General features: G+C 35.7%; 1 protein-coding gene across 6 annotated transcripts in view; it reads right to left on the minus strand.

Annotated features, from left to right (window-relative positions):
* LCLAT1 (lysocardiolipin acyltransferase 1) overlaps positions 1-14,818 on the minus strand; it is a 187,361-nt gene that overhangs the window by 75,056 nt on the left and 97,487 nt on the right. For all 6 annotated transcript variants that reach the window (XM_058551514.1, XM_058551511.1, XM_058551512.1 and 3 more), the window contains one exon: positions 3,722-3,868. In XM_058551514.1, the coding sequence (XP_058407497.1) occupies positions 3,722-3,868 (147 nt within the window). The remainder of the gene's footprint in view (positions 1-3,721; positions 3,869-14,818) is intronic.

The following is a 14,818-nucleotide window of genomic DNA, read 5'->3' on the forward strand; positions in this document are numbered from 1 at the left end:
AGTGTTTATGACTACTTGACATTTTAATTAACTTATTAGTATTATCTGTTTTTCCTCATAGAAAGAAAGCTTCATGAAAGTAGGGACTTTGTTGTGTATATAAAGCTCCAGGTATTCATATATTTATTAAATGTATATTATTTAATTGCACAGAATATTATAATTGTTAAAACCTAGAAAAGCTTTCCTTACCAAATCACGGAAACAGAACTCAAAATTATAGTACAGTCATGTGTTGCTTAATGACGGGGATATGTTCTAAGAAATGCATCATTAGGCAATTTCATCATTGTGCGAACATCACAGAGTATACTTATGCCAACCTAGATGGTACAGCCTACTACACACCTAGACTATATGATACTAATCTTATGGGACCACTGTTGTATATGTGGCCCATTGTTGACCAAAACATCATTATGTGGTGCATGATTGTATACCAATTGTGATCATTAATTTTAAGTTTCAAATTGGTTAGGCCATGGTACCCAGATATTTGGTCAAACATTATCCTCCATAATGTTGGTGGGCCTTACTCAATCAGTTGAAGGTCTTAAAGAAAAAGACTAACCTCCTCAAGCAAGAAAGAATTTTGCCAGCAGTCTGCCTTTGGACTTAAATGCCAACTCTTCCCTGGGTCTCCAGCCTGCTGACTTACTCTGCAGATTTTTGACTTGCCAAGCCTCCACAATCATATGAGCCAATTCCTTAAAATAAATCTCTCTTTCCCTCTCTCTCTCTCTCTCTCTCTATATATATATACGCACACAGATATACATACATCTGTTGGCTCTGTTTTTCTCGACAAACTCCGACTAATAGGAAAATATAATATAAAACTACCCAACCTTTAAAACACGTTTTCAAAGAATAAACAACGTGAGAGATTACAATATAACATTAAGTACAAACAAAAGTGTAATTCCAATTTTCCAATTTTGTTTAAAATTATACTTATGTGTATATATGCATACATATATGCCTACGTGTGTGTACATATATTTATGTATGTGTGTGTGACCAAATGACTCAAAAGCAATGGACAAAAATTAGAATGGTGTTTATTTATGGGCAGTGGGATTACAGTAATTTTTGTGCTCTCTCTGTTTCTACATTTCCCCAAATTAACACATATTACTTCCATAAGCAAGAGAAAAGTTATAACCAACAGTAATACATGAAGATAGAATATATGTAAAGTTACATTTTAAATGCATTAATTTGAAAATGTGCAAGCAAGCTGGATTCAGAACTTAAAGAGGATTGTGAAACATTCTCTTTGGGCTTAAAAACCCAACTTGAAAGTTAACTATGGTAACTAAAAACATCTTTGAATTAACAGATACTTTTTCAAAATTGAAGGTATTTTGCTGGCCTACTTTAAAAAGAAATCATTTATCCCAACTCAAAACTATCTGTATACTGGCCCTGTAAAGCGCAGTGGCCCGCTCCACTTTGGTGGCCCAGGGTTTGCAGGTTCCGATCCTGGGTGCAGACCGATGCACCGCTTGTCAAACCATGCTGTGGCAGCGTCCCATATAAAGTAGAGGAAGATGGGTACAGATGTTAGCCCAGGGCCAATCTTCCTCCGCAAAAAAGAGGAGGATTGGCAACGGATGTTAGCTCAGGGCTAATCCTCCTCACACACACAAAAAAACTATCTGTATAATACTGTTTAAAAAAAAAAAACTTTTTAAAGCTTCAGGATCAGTCTGTTTTCTCTATTTTGCAAATAGTCTGGCTTTTGCAAGTCGGCCTTAAAATGTAAATACCATTTTAATTTAAAAAATACGCAACTACATCGTAATATGAGTACTCTGGACCCTGAAAATATACAACTAGATGTTAAGTTCATCACCTAAAAAAGACACTTGAGAAAAAACATAGACCAAAAAAAGTTTTAAATATGTACTTTATAGGCTCTGAAGGTCTAATGTATGAACATTTTAACACTGATGTACCAAAGTAGCACCAACCCATGAGTTTTCTTCCATTAGCTTTTAATTACTAAATAACTTCCAATGCTGCCTTTCTTTAGTGTACATTTTAGCATTCACAAATATAAATCTACCATTTCAGTAAATGACTTTCTCTACTTTAATACAGCTGATATTTCAATACCCAAATTTAGGTATCACACATTCTAAGTATTATAAAGTTTAAATATGGTGGTCTGTCCATCCATTATAATTTCCTAATGATAGTTTAGCTCTGGGAATCAATCAACTTATAACTTACAATGATATGTTTTCAAGCTTAAACAATATGCAGGCAATATTATCCTCAGTAGTACCCTCTTCGATCCAACTACTTTTACAATTTTAACTATAAAAATCAAATGTATACAGTAAGCAAATATTTTATATATAATACTAGTATATAGAAATTGCCACGGTTCATTTAGCTCAGTTTCATCTGCAATAGATAAGTCAAAGATCTCTTCCTTAGTATCAATGGTTCATGTTTCCCCAAATACCTTAATTTCCCTTATTAATATATGGCTTAGTTACGCATTCACTTACTTAAATACTTGAGTAATTTGTATGTTTCATCCTGAACTCTCTTTCTGGGTACTGGGTACCATAAATCACTATATCCACAGAGTGAACTAGTATGTTCATTTTACGTGGTCTCCTCTCTTAAGCTCAAGGGTTGCCCTTCTCAGTAGTAGTTCTTAGTTCTCTTGATCTAGTGCTGAGGATTTGGGGGGATCTGGAGGACAAGTTCATGTTTCACCTCTCCATACTACTTGTGATTTTTAGATTTCAGTTCTATTCTGCTTCAGTCTGTCTTCTCTCGTACAGCAGACCTTCATCCACTGGATCCTTCTCAAATTCTGCTGCACGTTCTTGAAGTTACCAGGGTATTACAAGTTTTTAAATTTTGCTCTTTTGAGTCGAAGGAATCTATAGAACTGCTTTCTGTCCAAGTCTTCGCCGCCCCACCCCTGCCAATATTCAACCAGAGCAGTTCTTCTATCTGTCTTAAATCCTAGGCTGTAATAGAAGACTTTAATCTGCAAAAATGACCTGTGGTTTAAAAAAACGTGAAAACCACTGATTTAGCAAGGATGAAAGACTGCATTTTGTTTTTAATCTTTCAAAGAATTCCTTGAAATCCATCAGCATTCTTGGCCTATGTAGTTTGATATCTGGGAAGGCAGAAAATATGTCCTCCTGTGTCCCCTCCACAACTCAATGATGGCTGAATTTTCTTAGGGAAAAGACAAAGCCTTTCCTGCTTATATGAGAGATAAGGCTTTAAAATACCAAGAGAAAGGTAAAATACTAACTTAAATCAACAATAAATGAAATTGGTTACTATCGGATCTTTTTCTTTATAAGAAAGAAGTTGAGAAAAAAGGGTCTAATGGATAAATATGTATCTTGGAAGAGGAAAGAGAATATATAGAACAGGAAGGGGATTTTACAACTAGGCTTATATAAAAGTAAAAGGCTGATATTTAAAATATATACTAAGACAAAATATAAAGCTACAGGATAGCAAATATGAATAAGAATGACCTCCTGGGGTTACCCATCATAATTCTATGGGCTGAAAACCAGGAGTTCTGGGTTCTGATGTGCTGTTGATTAACTGAGTGGGGCCATTAATCTTGTTGGTGTTCAGTGACTTCATCTGAGGAATAAGAAGTTTAGACTAGATGATTTCTAAGTTCCCTCATGTTTTAAAATTGTGATCCAAACCCAGGCTACCTTACCTGTGAGATCAGTCCCTTCCGGGAATATGAGGAGTTGAAGTGGTTCGTGGATATCACAAAAATAATCAATCATGTCTTCAAAATGGCTCTTGTCATCCTTCCATTTCCTATGAATGAAGATATAGGCAGCAGCCTGCATAGCCCAACCTAAAATCAATTTAACAAGTATTTATATATAATTTTATTGCCAATATCCACATATTATTGAGTATAATATTTCAGGTTTTGGGTTTACTACAAATTATTTACTTTCATAATAAGTATCTCATCATATACCTTAAATTCAGCACTGATCTTGGGTTAAATAATACATACACCGGAGAATATTCTTAAAAGACTTTGCTAAATTCTGAGGTTTGCAAAATTCTCAAAAACCTCTTTTCAAGCCAAACCTAAATACCAAGGGAAAAAAAATGCCCTAATATTTATCAGTAACTCATGCAAGATTTTAACAATCTTAACTAACTAGATATTTTAGCCAAGCTACTGACAAGAGAGATAAAACTATATGTTGGCTGTCAGGCTTACAAAGCAGTGAGCAAAGGACTGTTCTCAAGTCATGTATGCCAGCGTTCTCTTTAATATTCCCCTTTCTGTACTACTCAATCTCTAAATTCAACGGCTATTTTCAATGCTAGCCAGTTCTTTAGATTTTATTTAAAAGGAAAAAGGGGCACTGGCTATAAACACATTGATCAGAGTATACACTGATCACATGCCCTTTCTCTAGGACAAATCAACCTTGCTGCTGAAGAGGGAGCCCTAGACGAGCCATATTTTACACAACCAGCCATCTTTCCCTGGCCAGAAATGACCAGAACTACTGTGGCAGATACTGACTTAAGGCAGCCAATCCACAGTCTGTTCAACAGTTATGAAGCATGAAAAGCTTGGCCCAAACAGAGTAACTATCTTGGCCAGCCAAATGTTCTCTCTCAGAAATTTTACGTGGGACCATGGAGAAAACAAATCGGCAGCATAAAAGCAAATGGATGGGGGGGCCGGCCCGGTGGCGCAAGTGGTTAGGTGCGCGCGCTCTGCTGTGGCGGCCCGGGGTTCGCTGGTTCGGATCCCGGGCGCGCACCGCGCCCCGACGCACTGCTTGGTAAGCCATGCTGTGGCGGCGTCCCATATAAAGTGGAGGAAGATGGGCACCGATGTTAGCCCAGGGCCGTCTTCCTCAGCAAAAAAGGAGGAGGATTGGCGGATGTTAGCTCAGGGCTGATCTCCTCACAAAAAAAAAAAAAAAAAAAGCAAATGGATGGACAAAAAAGCAAATAATAGAGACAATGGCAGCTGAGGCAAGATAAAGATAGCATACTGTAGTGAAGATCTAAAAACTCTTGCTGCTGAGGTGCCTAAAACTGATTCGATCCAGAACAAAAGTCAGCTTTAGTGTCCACAAGTGCCCACCAGTCTACGGATCCAACTCTTGGACATCCATGCGAGTCCACCTCCCTTACCGCCACGTGCATCTTCACAACACACTTTACTGTTTCAGCTACAGGGGATGTGAGTGGTAGTTCCTTGCAAACAAAGAATACAACTAAAACAATAGCTATTCTCATTTGGTAAATAAAGTAGCACCCTGAGAATATATAAAATTATCATTGAATCATTTGTTAATGATTAAAAAAACTGTAGGACTTTATTTGGTTTGAATAAGTCCAAACTAAAATACTGTATTCTACAAATATAAACAAACATATTCCAAAAATTCCACTTTAGTATGGGTCTTGCTTATTTGCATCTGATTACTACTCACTCACTGTATTGTTAGTCATATCCATCAATACTAGACTTGATCCCATACTTGCCCCCTTTCACACATCTCTATTCCTTCACCCAAGGATACCTAGGCCCACCATGCAGTATTTGTAGGCAGTGTAGCTCTGGAGTGAGATTGTCTGGGTTAGAATCATAGCTCCACTACAAACCAGCTGTTCAACCTTAAGCCTTTGTCCCTCATTGACCCCAAATGTAAAAATGAGCATAATGTTGTAATAGTATTTACCTGATAGGGGTTATTGAAAGAAGTAAATAAGATTATTTAGCATAGAATGTTCAATAAATAATAGCTATTATCATTATTCTGATTAACAAGTTACAATAATATCAAGGAACATAAAAATATAAGAAAAAAAGTACCTGTTCAGGATAGCAAAACAATAATGTGCAAAAATAAAAATAAACAACCTGCAGGAGCCACATGAAGACAAATACACAACTGAGAGGAAGTGGTGAGACACACACTGCTTCTGAACTCAACCCAGATGCCAATGACCTCCTAATTTATAATTTATCAGTTTCATGTACTTACAATCAAAATTCCAATAGCATGAAGGTATGTGAGAATTTGGCTATTTGATTCTAAAGATTATCTGTAATAATAAAGAGGTGAGAATATCCAAGATAGTTTTGGAATAGAAGACATAAGTAGAAAAGACTCACGTGATTAAACACTAAATGTATTATGAAGCAACAATGATTAAATCAGAACAGTACATGTACAAAATTAGACAAATGAAAAAGAATGCAAGACCTACAAAAAGGCCCTTTAATATGTTAAGAATTTGGTATATGACAATGACAGAATTTCAAATCAGAGGTAAAGAATGAGTTCGGTTTTTTGTTAACATTTTTATTGAGGTATAACTTAGAGTAAAGTATGCAGATATTAAGTGTGTAGGTGTAGACCTTAATGAATTGTTACATATATCTGTATGGCCACCATCCAGATTAAGGTATTGAACCTTCCCAGCATCCCAGAATGCTCCCATATGTCCTCCTCCCAGTCAATATCCCCCAAAGAAACCATTAATCTGACTTCTGTCACCATAAATCAAATGGATGAAATTCCACACTAGGTATTCGTTTGCCTCTGGCTCCTCTTGCTCAATAACGTACCAATGAGATTCATCCATGTTGCTGAATGTAGCAATATTTCCTTCTTTGCACGCTGTGTAGTAGTAAATTATATGAATATACCACAACTTATTTATACTCCTGATGGAGAGATTTCTTGGCTATTAGGAATAAAGTTCAATCAGATATTCTTGTACCTGTCTTTTGTTGAACATAAGTAGTCAATTCTGTTGAGTTAATACTCAGGAGTGGAGCTACTGCATCATAGAATTTATATATGTCCAGCGTCAGTAGACAGCACATTTTTCAAAGTGATTGTACCAATTGACACTCCCATCAGCTATGTATGCGAGTTCTAATTGCTCTATCTGCAGCCATTCTGATCCAGGTACAGTAGTTTTAATCTGCATTTTCCTTGTAACTAATGATGTTGAGAACTTTTTCGTATACCAAGTTGGCCATCTGGCTATCTTCTTTGTGAAGTCCCTCTTCAAACTTTTTTTTTGCCTGTTTTTTTAATTGCATTGTCTTTTTTTATTAAGTTGTAAGATACCAAGTCCATCAGATAAACACACACAGAAAATATAAATAATTCTAGGTTTCACATATATACCAAATATCTTCTCTCAATCCGTAGCTTGCATTTTCTCTCCTTGAATGGTTTCTTGTTATGAAACTAACATCTAATATTAATGAAGCCCAATTTATAAATCTTTTCCATTGTTTTTGGTGCTTTCTGTGTCCTGTTGAAGAAATCTTTGCCTACTCCAAAGTCATGAAGATATTATTCCATGTATTCTTCTAGAAGCTTTATTGTTTTAACTTTCATATTTTGGTTTATGATCTCAAATCAATTTTTGTATATTGTGTGAGGTAGAGGTTAAAGGTCCTTGTTTTCCATATGGATATTAAATTGACAAGTACCAGCTACTGAATTACTGACAACTACTGAAAAGACCAAGAGATCATTAATTTAAATAATAAAATACTTAAAAAGCATTACACTGGGGCCAGCCCGGTGGCTTAGAGGTTAAGTGCGCGCACTGCGCTACTGGCGGCCCGGGTTCGGATCCCGGGTGTGCACCAATGCACCGCTTGTCCGGCCATGCTGAAGCAGCGTCCCACATACAGCAACTAGAAGGATGTGCAACTATGACATATAACTATCTACTGGGGCTTTAGGGAGAAAAAGGAGGAGGATTGGCAATGGATGTTAGCTTAGGCCTGGTCTTCCTCAGCAAAAAGAGGTGGATTGGCATGGATGTTAGCTCAGGGCTGATCTTCCTCACAAAAAAAAAAAAAAAATTGTTTAAAAAAAATAAAATAAAAAGCATTACACAATAAATGAAAACACATTGCTGTAAAAAAATGTCAAACAATAAGAATATAGACTAAAACATGAAATAATCCTTTATTATGACATCCTTCAGACTTATCCCACCAATCACAATCTCTTTTTTGTAATCACGGATAACAATTTGATGTGAATTGTTCCACATTTAAAAAATTCATTACATATTTTGTTTTTAAAAAACACATTGAATCATACCTTTTATACTGCTCTGTGATTTGCTTTTTTCATTTAACATATCTATACATTTGGATCTAATTCAATATTTTAATACCTGCACCGTTATTTTCTAATACTGCTTCTCAAACCAGTTTTGTTTTTAATTTCCATACCATTACTGACTGATAGTTTTGTAAAATACAATAAAATGAATTACCAGAAAAATGATCACACATTTGGAAGTTATGACAATGTCACAATACTATAAAAGTTTCCAACTACTCTACTTCTGTACTTATCTCATGGTGGACCAGTAACAGTTTGCTGACTTTAAGAAGCACTGTTCTATAACATAGATATACCATGATTTAGTACCCTAGTATCACTTAAGATATACCCAACCTGAGAATCAATCTTTACTAGAAAAGTTACTCCATTCACATTTATTAGGGGAACTGTTTCTTCTTTTACTGACACCTTCATGTTTCCTATTTGTTATACTTCTTTATGATTTCTTGCCCACCTTTCTCCACTTCTCTCCCTTCTCTTTCTGTCTTTAGTTGAAATTAAGTTTTCTTTGCCCCCTTCCTTTGTTCTCTAATGCAGAGGTCAGCAAACGATCGACCAAATCCAGCCCACTGTCTGTCTGTGTATGGCCCACAAATTAAGAATATTTTGTGATACTTAAAAATTATATGAAATTCAAATTTCAGTGTTTATAAACAGAGTTTGACTGGAACTCAGTCGTACCCATTTGTTTTGTCTATTGTCTATGGCTGCTTCTGTGCGGCAGTGACAGAGTGGAATGGATGCAAAAGAGACAGCATTGCCCGTAATATCAAATATTTACTATCCAGCCCTTTACAGAAACAGTTTGCCAACCCCTAGTAGTTTGGAAATTGTATACCCTATTTCATTCTATTAACGGTCATCCTTAAAATTTTTTCACCTTTCCATTTTTGACAAACATTTAAACTTATATAATTCTATCAACACTGAGTTAAATAATAATCTTTCCAAACAAAAAAGTATGCTTTCCTCCTGTCCCTCTTCTCAGATTTGTAGAAATCATCCAATAGTTCCCCAAAATTGCTATTATTACTAACACATTCCTTATGTTTCACAGGACCATTTTTAATTATTTAGACGACTCTAAGTTTCTGGCTTCTTTGCTTATCGCTGTTTCTTGTATCCTATGTCATTCTGTTAGTCCTACTGAAGGGATTTCTTTCAAAAAATGTTGGCGTCTTTGCATTCTTGAAATGTATTTGTTCTCAATTTTGCAGGGTAGTTTGGCTAAAAACAGAACTTGAGATTCCAAATTATTTTCCCCTCAGAATTTCAAAGCTATTTTTCCACAGTCTTCTATCATCTAATATGGCTAATAAGAAGTCTGATATCAATCTAATTTGTATAGATAACCTAATTTTTTCCTCTGGAAACTTTAATGATTTTCTTCATCCTTGATTTTATGGAATTTCACCAGTATGAGCACAGGTATGGAACTTTTCATTAATTCCGCTCAGCAGTTGGTACACTCTTCCAATATGAGTCTTTCTTTAACATTGGGAATATTCCTTCCATTATTTAAGTAAATATATTTTTTCTCCTTTTCATTCTCTCAAACTTTCTGCCTAGAACTTCTATTGGATGTTAAAACTTCTGGATCTGGCCTCTCACCCTTTTCATTTCCTTTCACTGGACACTGTGTTCAAGGAAAATCCCTTGGTTTGATTACCCAACTCACTATTTTGATCTTCACCTGTGTTTGGCCTACTAATTGAGTTTATTTCAGCAATCATCTCCTTAATTTTCAAGATTTACAATTGGTTCTTTTTCACAGCAGCCAATTTGTATGGACAGAGCAAAAAATACAGTAAGTTATGACAAACATAAAGAATAACAATTTTAATAAAAATGTTTATTAAATGGTTACTATGTACCTGGTGCTGCTCTAAGTATTTTTCAATAATTCAATTAATTCTCAAGACAACCTTACAAATTAGGTAAAATTATTATCCCTACTTTATGGATAAGGAAACTGAGGCATATTGAGACTCAAAGAACTAGCAAGTGGTAAAACCAGGTTTCAAATGCAGGCAGCCTAGTTATACAGCTGGTGTTTTTAACCAGTGTACTAAACAGCCTGTTTGCAATATATACTTGAATCTCTCTAAGGATATCAGTCAAACATAACAACGTATTAGTTAAACATAAATTCTCCTCAGAGAATTATCTATCCTCAGAGGTTAGACTTACCATTTCTTAGTATAGACTCTCTTTAAAGCTGTGCATTTTCCTCAACTGTTAATTCTGCATTGTCTTCATATTTTTAAAGGACTTCCTAGACTGAACAATACTGACAGGTAGAATGTACTTCTCCATTCCAAGTGAGAATGTCTGTCGCTCCCTTGGGAGAAGGAAGCAGTATCAAGATGGGGCTGTGCCATACAACTTTTCTAATATTCTGTGTATGTTTCAGAAAGCCCAGAAAGGAAAGTATCGAATCAGTCAGCCTCTTGGATCTCTCCTCTGAAGATATGATTATTCTTCCCCTTTGTGCCTTTGCTTTCTCATGTTCCATTTATACATCACTAATGCTTTTGAATATTTTTTTACTGCCTTTAGCTTAAATGTTTTTCTCCCTTTCATAAAAATCACAGGAATACCTTGTGAGTTTTTTTCCCGTTTCATTGCCATCAATGCATATTTTATTAGTGTTTAAAACAATACTCAGATTTTTCTTAACATTCTTGAGATCCTTAAGCACACATTTTTATGACATTTATTTTATACATCTATGAGTTGATACATAACAGTGCAACTGATCATATCATTTGAAATTAGTCTATATAACTTGTCTTTTTCAGACTTTTCCACTGGAGGACATTCCATCTATCACCTGGATTTCTAGACAGGGGCCGGGAGTCTGGCAGGTTTATAAATATAGAATCTGTGGATGTTGGCACAGCTCTGCTACCACTATCTTCTTTCTAAAACCACATTTATGTTATCAGCATTGTTTTCTCAAGGCTGACAGGAGTAATTCCTAATCAAACTTTATGGTCCAAAGCTATTTCATAATTTTAGTACCCAGTTTTCCTTGACTTACATTCTCTTTTATCAAGTTTTAGAGTTGGCTAGAAAAAAGAAACTATTTACTTGAGAGTATTTTTAACATTATGCATTCTTTCTCAATAAGAAGTAAACCTTTTTCACCAATTTTTTCCTTTTTTCATTTTAGGGTAGATGGATATAGTTAAGGGAATCATAAAAATATCTGTACTACTCACCTAGTGCTCTAAAAACTGAACTTCAAAGATAGATTAATATGATTTATCATTGTTGCCCACATATTCATTAATTCATTACGGTATCTGCCGTGGCACTACGAATGCTACACCAGAAACAAAAAGCAATGTGGAAGAGAGAGACAAATTGTTCAACACGTTTTCAATCCTGAATAGAAGGTGTGGATACAACCAAGGAAATGCTACCCATAGGCCTCTATTAAATGGGAATGACCGATAATATGAACACATGCAATTTTTGTATAAACTCATATCACAAAGACCATGAGCAAATACTGTATTTACTGAGTGTATAGTGGTACATAACAACAGTTATACAAATACACAAATTAATTATAAGTAGTTATATTTCTCAGAATTCCAATCTCTGTCCAATCTTTGTGTAGCTTAATGCTACACAAATTAGGGGAGCTCCAGCTTCTCTGAATTCACTTTTTAAATTAGGTAATGCTCTCTCCATCCCTCTTCTAAGATGACTAGCTTTCATGAAGGCTCTGGCTTCTAAAAACATTGAGTGGAGGCAGACAATTAATTTTATGACTTTTTTCTGCAATAATCCTGTTGTAGTAGCCTGTGTCATTAGGTTTCAAATATGCCTGTGCTGAAAATACAAGATAGAAATCAAAGTATAAAATATGAGCAGGCAATTAAATAAAATTCTAAAGCAAGCTTAATTCTAATTTCAAACTTGAAAAACCACAAAATGGAGAAAATGGATAAAACCACCCTTACTGCAAATTTCACTAGACTCCACAAAGAGATGATTCTATCCACCTGCAGTCAGTAGAAATTCTTCTTGACATTGAAGAAATACCTATTTATTGATTGCTTTTCTTTGGTAAGATGAGGCTTCTTGGTTATGATTACAATTTTGGGGTTTACACTATTGTAGGGCCAAAACCTATCTTTCATATTGTGTGAGATTTGTCATTTAATCAATTTTCTACATGAACTGCCATGTGAGATATCTATTCCTGTTGCAAAACTAATTCCTAAGCTAAGTACATGACTAGCTCTGTACACTGAGAGGGCTGATAGCAACTAATGCCCCCCACAAAAGATGTTCACCTCCTAATTCCCAGAACTGTGAACATGTTACAAAGCAAAGAAGAATTAAGGTTGCTAATCAGCTGAATTTAGTATAGGGAGATTATCCTGGACCAGCCTGGTGGGCCCAACGTAATCACAAGGGTCCTTTAAAGTAGAAGAGGGAGGCAGGAAAAAACTCAGTGACTGAGTGAGAAGGACTCAATAATAATGACATATATAATAAATACAATAGTTAATTCATTTTTCCCCTAGTGTTGCAATGTTGCCTTTCTCTTTAAAAACACCATTACAATTTAGAGGTACCTGATTTAGCCACAAGTGAAAGAACAACTGAAGGCACTGGAGTCAAATTATCTATTGAAATTAAGGTTAAAAAACAAACTAAGGTACATCAAGTCCATCTCTCCTATCTTTTTACTATTATTGTAAAGTATCCTTTCCAAAGTTGGCTCAAACTGATCATTGTAAGATTTATTTTATTTGTGCTTCTCTACTAAATGCAAAGCAGACACAAAACCCTAAGGCTCCCCTCAAATTCTTTTATTGCTTTCTCCTAAAATCACTCTGTTATAAAAGCATTCTTTTTAGATAATTTTTAGAATCTATTTAATTTAGGCAAAGGAATTCCTTAATTTTCAGTAGCCCTGAGGGTACTGTAAGAGTCAAAATATACCTCATAGCTCATATGTGGGATGCCTACCAGCCTGAAGCAATGCAAATCTGACTGAGGTATTAGAGATGGTACACATCAATGGGCTAATCCAATTTAGGCAACCAACTGTATTAACTTCAGTAAGCTATTGACTGGATAACCTTAAAGCCCAGAGCCAATTCTCCCCGCCAAACAAACTGTCAACTTCCACACAGCTCAGGTCTTGAGCTCTGTTAAGAAGTCAGCTAACACATTCAAAACAAAAGTTCATTTAAGTTACTTAGATCTCAATGCAATCCTAAAAAATTACTCAGTTCTCCAAGTAATCCTAGAAAGAAGTATAATCCTGGTATACTGCCTGGCATATGATTTAACTCAACTGAACCTTTGTTCCCAATGTATTTCTCTCCCTCTTCCGCAAAAAAAAAAAGCATCAAAATTCATCTCAGCCAAGCAGTTCTAGCAACCGAAACTACAAAATCAAGAATTATAACAACTTATTTTTCAACTAGCAGAATTGCTAAGATGAAACTGATCTATGTACTATATCTGAAATACAGAAATGTGTATGTGTCTTCTACCAATAGAACTAAAATAGTTTAATATTCTCTGTCTACTATATTTCATTTGATGGTTTTCATAAAAATCTTGATTCATGATAAGCATTTAATAAACCTTACTGAATGAGTAAATCATTGGATACTTTTCTTTATAGCTTGGTGAAATGGGGGAAAGCAAGTTATATCAAGATGGTTTTGGCTACAAACAACAGAACACCAATCTGAAAGTCATATAAACAATCTGGGTTTATGTTTCTCACATAAAATGAAGTCTGGCCCCAAGGCAGATTCAGAAGCCACGCAAGATGGTTGCAGCAGCTCTAAGCATGACATACTCTCAAAATAATGTCCCAAAGTCGGAAAGGACATCACCCCTTCATCAACCTCTTTCCTTTTATTAAGGGGGCAACCTTTCCCAGAGCCTCCTGACAGACTCTCTCCTTATGTCCCTTTGTGAGACTGGCTTTATAGGAAGCTGAGAAAGCCAATATCAGGTATTTTAATCCTCTGTCAAGAGATCTGTGTAGCACAGAGGGTTCATTGTTGAAATTAGTAAAACATCATCTCTGGCCTTTAAGTGTTTAGTAATAAAAGCAACAACACAGGGAAGAAGGCTACTGTGAAACTTCCACGATTTGGATACAATAGGAAGCCATAAACGAGTCAATTTCTCGGGGCTAGGAATCCTTGACTAGAAGCTCCCTTTGAGGAAAGGGTCCCAGAGGGAGCTTCGAATAGGCTTGCTGTAGAGATTCCTCCCAGGAAGCCCCAAGCAGTAGCTACTCTGGGGGATGAGGCCTGCTTACCTAATGTAGGTAACAAAACCGGCGCCTTGGTTGCACCAAAGAAACTGGCAGGAGTGGAATGTTATGATACCAAGTCTTATGGAGAGTCTTCTCCAATTTAGAAATGTATTCATCTTATTCTTCTGAGTTGTGAAGCAGGGTCCACCAAATTGTATGGAGTCAAAGACATCTGTGGCTTAAAGACCATTCTAGTTTCAGTAAATGTCTATTTTAAGTAGGAGGAAGCTGGGTAGGAGAGGAAGAGTTTTCCTTCTCACAGGAGATAAAATTTGGTGTTATAAACTGTAAATATCTCAAAGACAAAAATTCTAATTCTTTGTGCTTAATATATAATAGCTAATAA

The sequence above is a fragment of the Diceros bicornis genome, chromosome 12, assembly GCF_020826845.1.
Source record: "Diceros bicornis minor isolate mBicDic1 chromosome 12, mDicBic1.mat.cur, whole genome shotgun sequence".
NCBI classification, from domain to species: domain Eukaryota; kingdom Metazoa; phylum Chordata; class Mammalia; order Perissodactyla; family Rhinocerotidae; genus Diceros; species Diceros bicornis.